This window comes from Dreissena polymorpha, chromosome 8 (assembly GCF_020536995.1).
Source record: "Dreissena polymorpha isolate Duluth1 chromosome 8, UMN_Dpol_1.0, whole genome shotgun sequence".
Lineage (NCBI taxonomy): Eukaryota > Metazoa > Mollusca > Bivalvia > Myida > Dreissenidae > Dreissena > Dreissena polymorpha.
In genome coordinates this window covers 97,691,848-97,706,398 of record NC_068362.1, presented here as the reverse complement: position 1 = coordinate 97,706,398, position 14,551 = coordinate 97,691,848, and the positions used below count along the sequence as shown (strand labels likewise).

The following is a 14,551-nucleotide window of genomic DNA, read 5'->3' as shown; positions in this document are numbered from 1 at the left end:
ACCTCGCTAATCAATTTTTCTCCTTGAATTAGAATTGATCTTAAAAGTGACCTCTTGGATGTAAAATCAACAAAATTTTAAAAGTTGATAACAGGTTTGAATGAATTTCGTACCTTGAGATCCAAAAATATTAAAAAATATTTTCAGTTATATCAGAGGATTTGTTACAAGCTAAAATAAATCACATTTTCTTACGACAATGCTTTGGGTTATGGAATTCACTAGATGTGAAAGAAAGAACTCAAACTGCTTTTAAGTCTAATGTCTTACATAACTATAAAAGAAAAAAAATATATCTGAGTTACAATGTTATCAACAAAACATGTTGAATACATATGGTTACTATGGTTACTGGCAACTAAAGAAAGATTTCACTGATGCTGCTTCACTATCCACAAGAAAATATAGCAAGACAGATTTTCCAGCAAATGGTTACTCAAGACCACTGCTCTGCAATTGTTTCAAAATCCCTAAAATGGTTAAACAAAGAAAGACTTTCAAAAGCCCTAAAATGGTTGTACAAAGACTTTCAAAATCCCTAAAATGGTTGTACAAAGAAAGACTTTCAAAATCCCTAAAATGGTTGTACAACGAAAGTCTTTCGCAAATGTTTCAACATAGCCAAAATATGATAAAAAAATCTCCATAATAGTCTGCCATTTGTAATAAAGAAGCTACATAAGAATGTATACCTCATCATTTTCCGCAGCCATCTGTCCATCAGTGACGCCGTCCATACTGAGGTCATCATAGTCCACTAGGTGATTGGTAGCTGCATCAGGTGGGGTGTCTTCTGGGGGTTTGGGGGCTGGGGGTTTAGGTCTCACCGGGAAAGAGGTGTACTCATGGTCTCCCTTCTGATTCTTCTGCTGCACACAGAAAAAGGAGGAAAGTTAATCCATGTTTTCTACATTGAGGTGAAAATTAGAGTATATACATCATTGATATTGGATTACAGCATTAATTTGTATACAATAAATATGTAGATCAAAATGGGTCTACATATCTTAACAGAGTTTTAATCTGAATGAAAATGACAGATTTTCCAGATTTGTAGGAATTTCTTTCCTCAATATTATTGTTAAGAAATGATTCCACTGAGTTAACAAGGAAATAAAATTAAGGAGAGTATTCAGAAAAAACAAAACCCACAAGTGTTTGATAACAAATTAAATGTGAAAATAGCGGAAAGTTGCATCCTACACTTATTATTGTTTTTTTATGCATTTTTATTTCCTGAAGTATATATCTTATGAAAGAGTCCTAATTTGTATCAGATGAGGGCAAATAAACCCTTTATTTTGTATTTTATTTTTCACTTGTTTGTAGAACTGAACACTTTCTTAAAATACAAATGAGTTGTATGAACTTATACCCAATACACCCAATTTACTGCCCAGAGTTGGTATTTAAAAAGCATCAAACTATATGGCATTCCTCAAATCAATTAAATAGCCTAGTCTTCGGCTATTTCATATTAAGATTTTTACAACAAACTCTTTAAACAAAATAATTAAACTGCTGCACAAGGAACTCTTCAATGTCCAATTAAACTTGAATAATTTATGTTATGGCACAGTGATCGACTGACACAGTCATTTATATTCCTGGTAGAGTCATGTAGTTCATACATTACTAGTACAATCAAATCTGTGCCTTACACTTTGACAATGTGGTTACACATAGACAGCTGTTTCAAATGCACGTTTAACATCTATAATAAAGAACTTGGTTAATCTTTGACAAACAAATATTTTTGTATTATTTAGCATTGCTTAATATAAAACATTACAAAAACAAGATGTGTTTGTGAAACACATTGTCCGCCTATATGACGTTTGACCTTGAAGGATGACCTTGACCTTGACCCTTCACCACTCAAAATGTGAAGCTCCATGAGATACACATGTATGTCAAATATAAAATTGCTAGCTTCAATATTGCAGAAGTTACATAACATGAGCAATTTTGACCCATATATTTGACCTAGAAGGATTACCTTGACCTTGACCTTTCACCACTCAAAATGTGCAGCTCCATGAGATACACATGCATGCCAAATATCAAGTTGCTATCTTCAATATTGCAAAAGTAATCATAAAATAAGCGATTTGGGCCACATATATTTGACCTCTGACCTTGAAGGATGACCTTGACCTTGACCTTTCACCGCTCAAAATGTGCAGCTCCATGAGATACACATGCATGCCAAATATCAAGTTGCTATCTTCAATATTGCAAAAGTATTCATTAAATGAGCGATTTTGGCCACATATATTTGACCTCTGACCTTGAAGGATGACCTTGACCTTGACCTTTCACCACTCAAAATGTGCAGCTCCAAATATCAAGTTGCTATATTCAATATAGCAAAAGTTATTGCAAAATGTTAAAGTTGGCGCAAACCAACCAACCAACAGACCAACCAACAGACAGGGCAAAAACAATATGTCCCCCACTACTATAGTGGGGGACATAAAAAATTGAACAAGGGCTGTTTGTAAAACATGCATGCCCCCCATATGGGCTGTCAGTTGTAGTGGCAGCCATTGTGTGAATACGTTTATTGTCACTGTGACCTTGACCTTTGACCTAATGTAAGTTATCATCCGGAAACCATTGTACTATTTCGAGTCACTGTGACCTTGACCTTTGACCTAGTGACCTGAAAATCAATAGGGGTCATCTGCCAGTCATGATCAAGGGGGAAGTGAGAGGGGGGTATAATGTGGGGTGTGGTAATCTATTAGATGTTTAAAAAAAAAAAATTGGGGGGGGGGGCCAGGGGTGGTAGGGGGGGGGGGTAAGGGGGAGTGAGAGGGGGGTATAATGTGGGGTGGGGTAATTTATTAGATGTTTAAAAAAAATGAATTGGGGGGGGGGGGGGCCAAGGGTGGTAGGGGGGGGGGGTAAGGGGGAGTGAGAGGGGGGTATAATGTGGGGGGGGGGTAATTTATTAGATGTTTAAAAAAAATGAATTGGGGGGGGGGGGCCGGGGGGGGGGGGTAGGGGGTGGGGCGGGTGAGAGGGGGGTAAAATGTGGGGTGTGTTGTGGTAATTTATCTAGATGTTTAAAAAAAAATGGGGGGGGGGTGGGGGGGTGGGGGGGGGGGGTGGGGTGGTCGGGTAGGGGTCGGGTGGGGGTGAGAGGGGGGTATAATGTGGGGTGTATTAATTTATTAGATGTTTAAAAAAAAAAAAAAAATCGGGGAGGTGGGGGGGGGGGCTAGGGGAGTAGGGAGGACGTGAGAGGGGGCGTTATGGTATAATGGTGGTGTGTGGTAATTAAATTCTATTTGGGGGGGGGTGTGTGGGTGGGGTGGGGGGTAGGGGGGTATTGATCATGTGGGGTGGGTACTTTAAAGATGTTTTAAAACAAATATTTTTTTTTTTGGGGGGGGGGGGGGGGGATGGTGGTAGGGGGGCAGGGGGGGTGAGAGGGGGGTTATATGTGGGGTGTGGTTTATTTATTAGATGTTAACACATTTTTTTTTTGGGGGGGGGGGTAGGGGGGTAGTTAGAGGGGGGTATAATGTGGTGTGGTGGTAATTTATTCGATGTTTAAAAAAAAATTGGGGGTGGGGGGGTAGGGGGGTAGGGGGGGGTGGGGTGAGAGGGGGGCTATAATGTGGGGTGAGGTAACCTTATAAGGATGTTTAAAAAAAAATTTGGGGGGGTGGGGGGGGTAGGGGGTGAGAGGGGGGTATAATGTGGGGTGTGGGTGGGGGGTGGGGGTTAGGGGTTGTAGGGGGGGGGGTAGGGGGGGAGTTTGACAGGGGTAAAATGTGGGGTGTGGTAATTTATTAGATGTTTAAAAAAAAAATGTTTTTTTTTTTGGGGGGTGGGGGTGGTGGGGGGGAGGGGGGGTAGGGGGAGATTCGAGAGGGAGGTATAATGTTGTGTGTGGGGGGTTGGGGGGGGTAGGTAGGAGGGTGGGGGGTGATCAGGGGGTATAATGTGGGTGTTGGTGTAATTTATAGATGTTAAAAAAAAATTGGGGGGGCAGGTGGGGGTAGGGGGGGGGGTGTGGGGTGTGAGAGGGGGGGTATAATGTGGGGCTTGTGGTTATTATAAGTTGTTTAAAAAACAATAATATTTTTTTTTGGGCGGGGGGTTGGGGGGTAGGGGGGGGGGGGTGAGAGGGGGGTATTATAATGTGGGGTGTGGTAATTTATTAGATGTTTACACAAATTTTTCTTTTTGGGGGGAGAGGAGTTGGGGGGGGTGTGGTAATTTATAAGATGTTTAAAAAAAATTGGGGGGGGGGGGGGTAGGGGGGTAGGGGGGGTGGGGTGTGAGAGGGGGGGGGGGTATAATGTGGGGTGTGGTAATTTATTAGATGTTTAAAAAAAATAAAAAAAAATAAAAAAATTGGGGTGGGTGGGGGGGCGGTGTGGGAGTAGGGGGGGGTAGGGGGGAGTGAGAGGGGGTATAATGTGGGATGTGGTAATTTATTAGATGATGTTCAACAAAAAAAAAAAATTGGGGGGGTAGGTTGGGGGGGGAGGGATTCTGGTAGGGGCGTGGGGTATTGTTTGGGTGGAATCCATTGTGGTATTCAGGTAAGTGTTGTTTTGTCAAAGTAATAATAAAATGTGATCATAAAAAATAACAAATGATCTCACACTGACATGAACATATATCCTCTATTTATTAAACATGAAATTTAAATTTATTGCATTTGTTTCCCCTGTATATAAGAAAAATATAATAGTGTATTACCTCCCCTAACCTGCTTATAATTATATTAATCAACAAAATTAAACATTAACACAATATTTAATATACAAAATATACAAAAAATCTCATAATCTGATAATATTTTTACTGCTCCACTTTATTTTACTCAAAGGATGATGTTTCATTTGACTGATAATTATAGATTTAGGATTACAGACCAGTTGCTTCAGTTATATTGTTCAGAGTTCGCCCTGTTGGCCGCGCATGCGTTCTTGAGTTATCATCCAAAAACCATTTTACTTTTTCGGGTCACCGTGACCTTGACCTTTGACCTAGTGACCTCAAAATCAATAGGGGTCATCTGCGAGTCATGATCAATGTACCTATGAAGTTTCATGATCCTAGGCCCAAGCGTTCTTGAGTTATCATCCGGGAACCACCTGGTGGACGGACCGACCGACCAACCGACCGACATGAGCAAAGCAATATACCCACTCTTCTTCGAAGGGGGGCATAACAAAAAATTGTTTTTGTTCAAATAAAGAAGCTAGTTTAGAAACAAATGAGTGTGTCGATGATCAATAAACATTTGGCAATTTAAAACAGTTTACATGAACTTCTTTCAACAATTCCACTATTAAAGATCAGTAAATGTTATTAGTACCCGTATGCCCAAATTTCGCAGATGACGCTCTAGGCATCGGCACCATTCCACCATCTGCACTCTGCAATAACAAACATACAAAATTATGTGCAAGATATTTTGAAACCTACTTTCGCTCTTATGCTATGCTTCTTCATCAAATCATGGAAGATTTTGGTAGCAGTATACAGTTTTTAGAATTAGTGTCGAATTGGCAGGGGAGACATTTAAAATTAATAGGGGTAGAATGAAACTGAGCAGCTATAATTAGACAGGGAAACTCCTAAACAGACTGGGCAAAAGGAGCTTCATAAAAGCCATTTTTTCATGACACATTTCTCATAAATCTATTTGTTTCAACTGCCAATACATAGCTGTATCTCTTGCATGAAGTGTTTACGAGTATAATAATTTGTTCAAAGGGCAAGGGGAATCTTAAATGCTGTGATAAGTAGAAATACTTGAATCTCTAGGATGTCTAAGATTTACAAATGTACTTCCTTGTAGCTGATACAATAAGAATACATGGAGCAGCCAAAAGCTCAAATTAATCTATGTCCGTTGTTATATCTAGATGTTAGAAACAAACCAATAGGAATATGTAAACAAGTTGTATGTATAAATCTACTTTTGAATTCTGAGGCCAAAGTTCTGTACATGGGTAAGTTTGTATTAAAATGCTTGTCTAACACAGAGCTTTGAGATTTCCTTGCAGAAAATACTACTGTCTTTGTTAAGAAATATATAAATTGGACCTAAAAAGCAAACAATTTATAATCAGCACTGCATTCCACCTCTACAGGTGCTTTTATGGTTAACACCTGGCTATACACACATTAATAAAAGGTCATTCTGTTTTAACTGCATTATTGCATCAAGATTGACCATGTACAATTTGGTATTTTTAAAACAGGCGAACAGAACAACTAACACACACAAACCCAGAACACCCACCTGCTAGCAGCTGACAGCTCTATATTGCGGTCTGCCAGGATGAGGCAGAATATAAATTCGGTGCTGGTACGCCCCATGGTGTAGGAGAGGTTCTGGAAGGTGGACAGGTCATACGAGCGTATTGGCCTCCCACTGAACACCTGCTCCTCCCTCTCATAGTACTCTAGGTATGGACACCGGTTACGAACCACAAACACGTACCAACGGGTCGGCTCTAGTTTCTGGAATAAATGCTAGATTGTAAAAGGAAGGGTGACAATAGATGAAAACAAACATGTACCAACAGGTTGGCTCTAGTTTCTGAAATAAATGCTAGATCGTAAAATTAAAAGAAGGGTGACGATAGATGATAACATACACGTACCAACAGGTCAGCTCTAGTTTCTGGAATAAAAGCTTGATTGTAAAAGGAAGGACACTTTAGGACAACAAAAACATACCAACAGCCCTGCTCTAGTTTCTGGAATAAATGCTATAATGGAAAAAAATGATTGCAAAGCATGGAGAGAATCAAGCAGTGGACTCGAGATACTGAAACAAATGATGCATAAGTTATAAAACATGTATGCCCCCAACTTTCCGCCAAGATGTCAATATGCAAAATTGTTATGAAGAGATTCTTTTAGTATATTGCATGCACCTAGCTGTGACCTTTATATTTGACTGGTTAAACTTAAAATCAATTAATGTCTTCCTTTCATCCCAAGTAAAAGTTGGCAGAGATATATCTGAACAAATACAATTGAAGGAAGGTAAAATCTGAAAAAAGGTATATGAACAGATTATTTGACCAACTCATTGACGTACTAACGGAAAACAAAATACATGCTTCTCCAAAAGGAGTCTAAAAAGGCTGAATGAGACATGTCATGCAAAAATGGTTATTGTGCCATATGCGGCCAGTGTAGCTCCAGACCAGCCTGCGAATCCAACAAGTCTGCTAAGGAGCTACAATGGCCACTTTAAAGTTTCACAGGGTCTCATAAGAGGACAGAGTAACTCCTGCAAGGATGCACAGTGTGGTCTAGAGTTGGGCTGGCTGCATATGGCATAAGATCAAGTTTTGCATGATATATAAATGTAAAGTAGATTCAACAGTTTCTAATTAAACCCATAACATACATTGCTTGACTAAAGGGTATCTGAAATCTTGTAAGTATTGATTTGAAGTATTTGTCCCACAAATTTAACAAAAAGAGAGATTAGATTAAAATTGACAATATTCTGATTCATTGAAGAAAAATTGACAATATTCTGATTTATTGAAGAAGCACTTGACCACCACTGATAACAAGAGCTGAGTCACAGAAAACACCAACAGTCCCATACCATTAAATGATGTCAGAGTAAAAACAAGATGGCCAAAACTGTTATTAAATTCATGTATTAAAGTAATTTTTATTGAAGGCTGGACAAAGATCTAAGGGCAAGTATTTCTCAAACAAAAACAGACAAAAAAACTGAAATGCCTATGGCTGTCTCTCCACAATCAACAGTTTAATCAACATCACTAAGGTACTTTTTGAGATGTCCCAGGACTAAGATTCTAGTTTTCTGTAACCAAACCATTCACAATTTTTCTTTGACTAAAAAACTGAAAAATTGTTCATTTTCACCATATGACCACAGGTGCTCAATGGCTTTATTTATTTATTTTTTTCTTTAGTTACCCATTGTTTATTATAATGCATACACATACTCAATCAATAAAAATCTTCCGACAAAACATCTTAAAAAAAGATAGTTTGACTATGTATTTCTATTATAAGTAATAGTGACCTTGACCTTAACCTGACACCCTCCAATACAATTCCAAGCTATGTCAAAGTAAAAATGACCCTGACTTTCACCAGTTAAGTCTCAAACACAATCCCAAGCTAGGTCTCAATTCAAGCTTACTAATTATAAATTTCATCAAGATTGGTCAATGCAAACTAAAGTTATTGACTGGAAACCACCTGTTTGAGATTTGTCTTTTTTCAGTTACAGTGAACTTGATCTTGACCTGACTTGCCATAAATTCATACCAAGCTAGGTTTTTGTGTAGGCTACCTACACAGGCTTTTCAGAGAAATATCTCCATCTAAATACAAATTTTTTAGTAGAAATGTTTTTTTTATTAATCGATTGTAACCTTGACCTGACATGCCCTTAATGCAATTCCAAGCTAGATTTCAATGTTTAATCAATATTGGTATATGCAAACTAAAGTTATTGATCAGAAACCAAGTGTTAAACACTTCCAGACGGCCTCGCCACCCACCACCCCCGTGCCCACCAGGTTACCTTAATCTAATAACCAAGAATATAAAATGTGTTTAAAACCAGGTTAATAATTTATGTTTCCATCAGTAAATGGTGACAATATTGTACATAGATTGGTAGGATGGCAAAAGAGCTTGCAAGATAACCTGATTGATCAGACATATCCCCACTGAGGTAAATGCTGATATTTCCACAAAGATAGGTATAAATAATCTTTTCCATACCCAGAGAAGATTAAAAGCCATCAGAGGTTTTTTAAGATTCACAATTTTTACCTTAACTTCTTGCTTAGTGTTATTCGTTAAAAGTTTGAATAACCCTTATGTATACTTTATGATTATAATAATCATTACATGTTTTACCCAAATCAACTTTAATATCATATAATAAATTCTTTTTTTAATAATTAATTATATGACCTCATAGAAAGTAATGGAATATGTTTTAGTCAATTTCTATATTAATCATGTGACAACATGGGTGTGGTTAGTTTTTACTTCAGCACAATGATTTGAACACTCTTTGTACAGGACCTCTCTCTCCTATCTCATACTAAATATAAAAGCTCTGGGACTTGTGGTTTCAGCAAAGATATGTTTATGTTATTTAATATATAAGTCTGCATAAATGTTCTGACCCCTTGGGTGTGGCCATTTTTTTTTACCACAGAGGCATGATTTAAACAAACTTAATAGAGGAACACTACACAAGTGTCCACATCAAATATTAAACCCTGATCCTTGCAGTTATGAAAACTGCAGACTGGTCAATTGTAGAGCAATATGTGCCTGTACCTGTCTAATGTTTTTGGCCAGCAGTTTGGAGGTGGAGGGCGCTGGGTCCGATGACTGCACACTCTTCTTTAGGTAACCCTGCTTGATGATGTTCTCAGAGGTCACAGCGTGTGCCATTGTTGTACGTGTCTTCCAACACTTCACAGTGATCTGGCCTACCAGCTATACACCTTGAAATCAATTGTTATCCCATCAAGGGCTGGCTCCAACATAATGCAATAATGGGAAAAAAATAGGGTTCCATCCCTCTTTTAAATAATATCTGAACAATTATTCCCTTTTTCTTAAAATTGACCTTAATACCTTAAAAATTATTGCAAACTTAAAAGCCTCAATGGAGGGCTGATAATCAAAAGCTGGTCATTCTTTAAGGGTGACCTTAACTTAATAAAACAGATTTTTGTACAATAACAGACTGTGTTTATGTGTGTGTGAATACATCCATACAACAAAAATGCAAATTGACTTGTCATGATATCAATCGCTCAGATTCTTCTTCAGATTGACCTTAGACTTTAAAATTAATGTTCACAGTAAATAACTCTTCGAACCTGCACAATGAACCAGAGATGTTTGTAAAAAGTGTATGCCCAAACCCCAAAAATTGCATAAGTATTTAATGATCTCAAACCCTCACAGTAAAAAATTGTTTCATAATTAAAGTCGAACTATGCTTTATTAAACTGGCTGGAAAAAGTTGTAGGCAAAAAACCTGTCAAAGAAGATTGAATGCTTGAAGGCACTTACTGCTGCCACTTCCATAATGTACATAATCAAAGAGCTGAAGGCACTGAAGTTGTTCGCTATTGCATAATCTTAGACGCAACTCATTTTTCAAAACAAGAGATGTGTTAGTCAGAAACACAAAGCCCCTTATTGCGCTGCTTTGAATTTTTTTATATATTTTTTTCGACCTTTGACCTTGAAGGATGACCTTGACCTTGAACTTCCACCACTCAAAATGTGCAGCTTCATGAGAACGCCACTTTGAAATTATTTTTTTTTTACCTTTGACCTTGAAGGATGACCTTGACCTTGAACTTCCACCACTCACAATGTGCAGCTTCATGAGAATGCTGCTTTGATTTTATTTTATTTTTTTACCTTTGACCTTGAAGGATGACCTTGACCTTGAACTTCCACCACTCAAAACGTGCAGCTTCATGAGATACACATGCATGCCAAATATCAAGTTGCTATCTTCAATATTGAACATGACAAGAGTGCCAAACTGTCACAAGATACACCCGTTCGAAGGTTTTGGACACCATGCTCAATGCTTGAAATCCACTAAGTGACCTCGAAACCTAATTATTGACCCGGCATGACCCACAGACAGAGGCCATATATATGACATTTGACCTTGAAGGATGACCTTGACCTTCACCTTTCACCACTCAAAATGTTCAGCTCCATGAGATACACATGCATGCCAAATATCAAGTTGCTATCTTCAATATTGAAAAAGTTATGGCCAATGTTAAAGTTTTCGGACGGACAGATGCCATATATTTGACATTTAACCTTGAAGGATGACCTTGACCTTGACCTTTCACCACTCAAAATTTTGAGCTCCATGAGATACACATGCATGCCAAATACCAAGTTCCTGTCTTAAATAGTGACAAATTTATGGCCAATGTTAAAGTTTTTGGACGGACGGACAGACGCCATATATTAGACATTTGACCTTGAAGGATGACCTTGACCTTTACCTTTCACCACTCAAAATGTGCAGCTCCGTGAGATGCACATGCATGCCAAATATCAAGTTTCTATCTTCAAAAATGCAAAGGTTATGGCCAACGCTTAAGGGTTTTTTTCCGGACGGACAGACTGACATACACACATACTGACATACACACATACTGACATACACACATACTGACTGACGGACAGTTCAACTGCTATATGCCACCCTACTTGGGGCATAATTAGGTTATAGCTTTTTAAGTCTGAAATGACAAAAAGCCATTCAAATTTATTAAAAGTGTGTCTGAATCCTTTTCCACATACCCGGTAGATACGTTTTTTGACACATTTGTTGTCTCTTATAGAAAGTTACATTTAATTAAATACCTTTCTTACTACATGTATATTCAAGTTTTAAAGGCTTCATTTCCAACTCTTAGATACTGATGAGTAGCAAACCGAATAAAACCTGAACAGACTGCTAGTTACTTAAATGACTACATTCCAATATTTCATTGGCTTATTCAAGAGAAATCCCCGGAACTTAGCTACATCACTGTGTCTGTGCACAGCGTAGAGGATGCAACACTGTTTACCGTAATTACTCTATGTTTTCGGACACTTAAAAATAATAATTTTTTTCGTGTCCGAAAACTTAGATACGAAAAATATCAACAAAATACAGGAGTCCGAAAACTTAGAGTCGAAAATGGAAGTGTCTGAAAAAAGCATCAATTGTATCAACGACTACCGGTATTAGCAGGCGCTTGTAAAATACCATGCCGTATAGTATAAATTACATGTTTGCACTGCATTTTAAATAATTGAAAATGCTTAATTTATTTGACAGAAAGTTACTTCAAGGTTGTACGTTGTCCAACGAGTTCAAAAATGAGCATGTGATGTACCGATACACGTTTGTATGAACTTGTAATTAACGCAATAAAAAAGCAAACCATGAATTCTTTGTTTGTTCATTTCCGATAGTTGTTGTGTAATACCTTCCATTGTTGGTAAAACTTGTAATAGGGTGCATTACAATTTGAAACATTTAGTATTTGTCACAGTTATTTTACTGAGAAGGGGTAGTACCATTGCGGTAGATAATTGAACTGTTAATTGGCACTACCCCTGGTAATTGTCATAACGCTTATGCTATCGGGCGAAACCATTGTTTAATACCAGTTTACAAGGTTATTTACCCAATAACGCAAATGTAATGGTCCATTGCCCCCAGGTATGCACCCGAAATGTTTTTATGATGTTAATCTGGTTGTAAAACCCCATGATCGAAGTGTCATTGGATATCAAAAACAGGCTCGAAATTTGGTAAAATAGCGCTGTAAAATATACTGTCCGAAAACTTAGAGACATAAATAATGGACAAGAACTCGTGTGTCCGAAAATAAAGAGTCACGAAAAATAATTATTTTTGCTAAAAAAGGGGGTGTTTGAATACTTAGAGTGTCCGAAAACATAGATTAATTACGGTAGTGTAATGAATTACGGACAACTCTCTGCATGTTCAAACGACACATAGACACAAATTGTGGCCCAGTTACAATTACAGTCTAATCCATCTCGCAAAATTTCAGGATCTGTACTCAGTCAGCATGTCTGGAAATCATTCCTGAACGCCTGAATAGGCTACCCGAATTTGCCAGTTTGCTTTATTTGCTATTTTGAAATCAATTTTATGTACTGGTAGAAAAGCGAAAATGGGTCTCATGCCATATGCGACGATCATAGCTATAGCCCACCAGGTCTGCTCATCTCTCAGTCTGGTCAGGAGATACATAATGATACCATAAAACCTTGAGTGATTTTATAGCGGGCAGCATCACCCCTGCACAGGCTGACTTGAGTTACACAAGCCGACACACCATACCACCCATTTTCGCATGACACAGCTATAAAAAGTGTGATTTTAAAGTGTCGAAAGAAAACTGCGTGTTAATCAAATATTATCATACAAAATATTTTGATGGTGAAGAAATAAACTCATAATAAGCCATGTGAGGACAGATATGATGTGATATTTTAATTAATATAAGCTAATTATTGTAAAAAAATACGGTATTTTAGAACTTTTCTTTTTTGGTCATTCGTAGTTGACAGTCCCTTTAACAACAATTTGCATAATCGAAGGATAAAAGGTTGTCAACATTTTGAGCCGAAAAAATAAGGTCAACCAACCAGCTGCCAAATGGCACCAAGCAGGGGGAGTCGCATTCAAATACTTGATATATAAAGGACTGAATATTCCTGAGGAGTTATTCTAGCTTTAAGGAGTTCAGTACAGTAGACTCTCTGTAAACCGGACGGTCTCGGGACCGGCCTGATTGTCCGGTTTTCAGAGAGTTCCGGTTTACCAAGAGTTTTCATATTGCCGAAATATACATGGTTATGCATTGTGTACAGAATCACATAAAAATAAAACAAACTATATACATTTACATGTACCATGTGATAACTGTACGCAGGTACTGATGATGTTAATTGCATTCTTAAAAAATGTGTTTTTAATCGATTAAAAACAAAAAAAATCCATACAGACTTGTTTTGATTTATCTCAAAGTGAGCGTAGTGCTTTATACATGTATGTACATGGCATTTGTCATATAGGCGAGTGACGACACAAATAAGATTGTTGTAGATACACGATTTATTATTCAATACATACACGTACCACATTTCATAAAACATACACACAAGCAAAAAACAGCGTCATAATTATTTTTTAAGATATTCATAATCTCAAAACCTACTAATTCTTGAAGTTTACGATTTCATGAAAAAGTCCAAGATCCCTCTCTGCTTGAAAGCACATTTCTCCTTTACGATCTTATTTTCTGCAATGTTAAGGAGGGTTAAGGAGGGTGTTTGCCGTTGCATCCTTTTCATGTCCGTACCGCTGCATACGGAGGGCAAAGTCTCGGATCTCTTTGATAATGAATTTGCATACAGATGGATGGATATTTAACAGTCATATTTCTAACAGTTTATCTGACAAACAAACAAACCACCATTTCAGCATTAAAAACATGGCTATGAGATCTTTTAAAATACCCGAGAAAATCACAAAAAAGTGATCGTCGCAACGGCATGCATTAATTTTTTAATTAAATTGTTTATCATAGGCGATAATAAATAATTAATAAAACGATCGAGTCAATCACTTTTTGGTGTTACCGCACGTCTATTGTAGACATTCACAGTTTGTTTTACATTACTTTATCGGACTCCCATAGTGCGGTAACGACTTGACACCTTTATGGTATGTTTAATCCGATTATCGATGATTGTGCGAGCAAAATGTGTGACACCGCACTCGCTGTGCTGACTAGGTATTGTTATTTTCACGCCTCGGGCATCTTGAGAATTTAGACCGTCTTGTATACTCAATGTATTTTACGTTGAAAATGACCAAATTTACGGAGATACCCGTCCGGTTTCCGGTTTTCAGAGAGTTCGGTTTATTCAACATTTTTTAACAAAGAAATAGAAGGAGAAAATACGGGAC

General features: G+C 37.7%; 1 protein-coding gene across 4 annotated transcripts in view; it reads right to left on the bottom strand.

The window, feature by feature from the left end:
- LOC127841045 (uncharacterized) overlaps nt 1-14,551 on the bottom strand; it is a 61,088-nt gene that overhangs the window by 22,603 nt on the left and 23,934 nt on the right. For all 4 annotated transcript variants that reach the window (XM_052369557.1, XM_052369559.1, XM_052369560.1 and 1 more), the window contains exons 2-5: nt 9,337-9,506; nt 6,278-6,498; nt 5,345-5,405; nt 693-869 (exon numbers count right to left, since the gene is read on the bottom strand). In XM_052369557.1, the coding sequence (XP_052225517.1) occupies nt 693-869; nt 5,345-5,405; nt 6,278-6,498; nt 9,337-9,453 (576 nt within the window). In that variant the 5' untranslated portion in view covers nt 9,454-9,506. The remainder of the gene's footprint in view (nt 1-692; nt 870-5,344; nt 5,406-6,277; nt 6,499-9,336; nt 9,507-14,551) is intronic.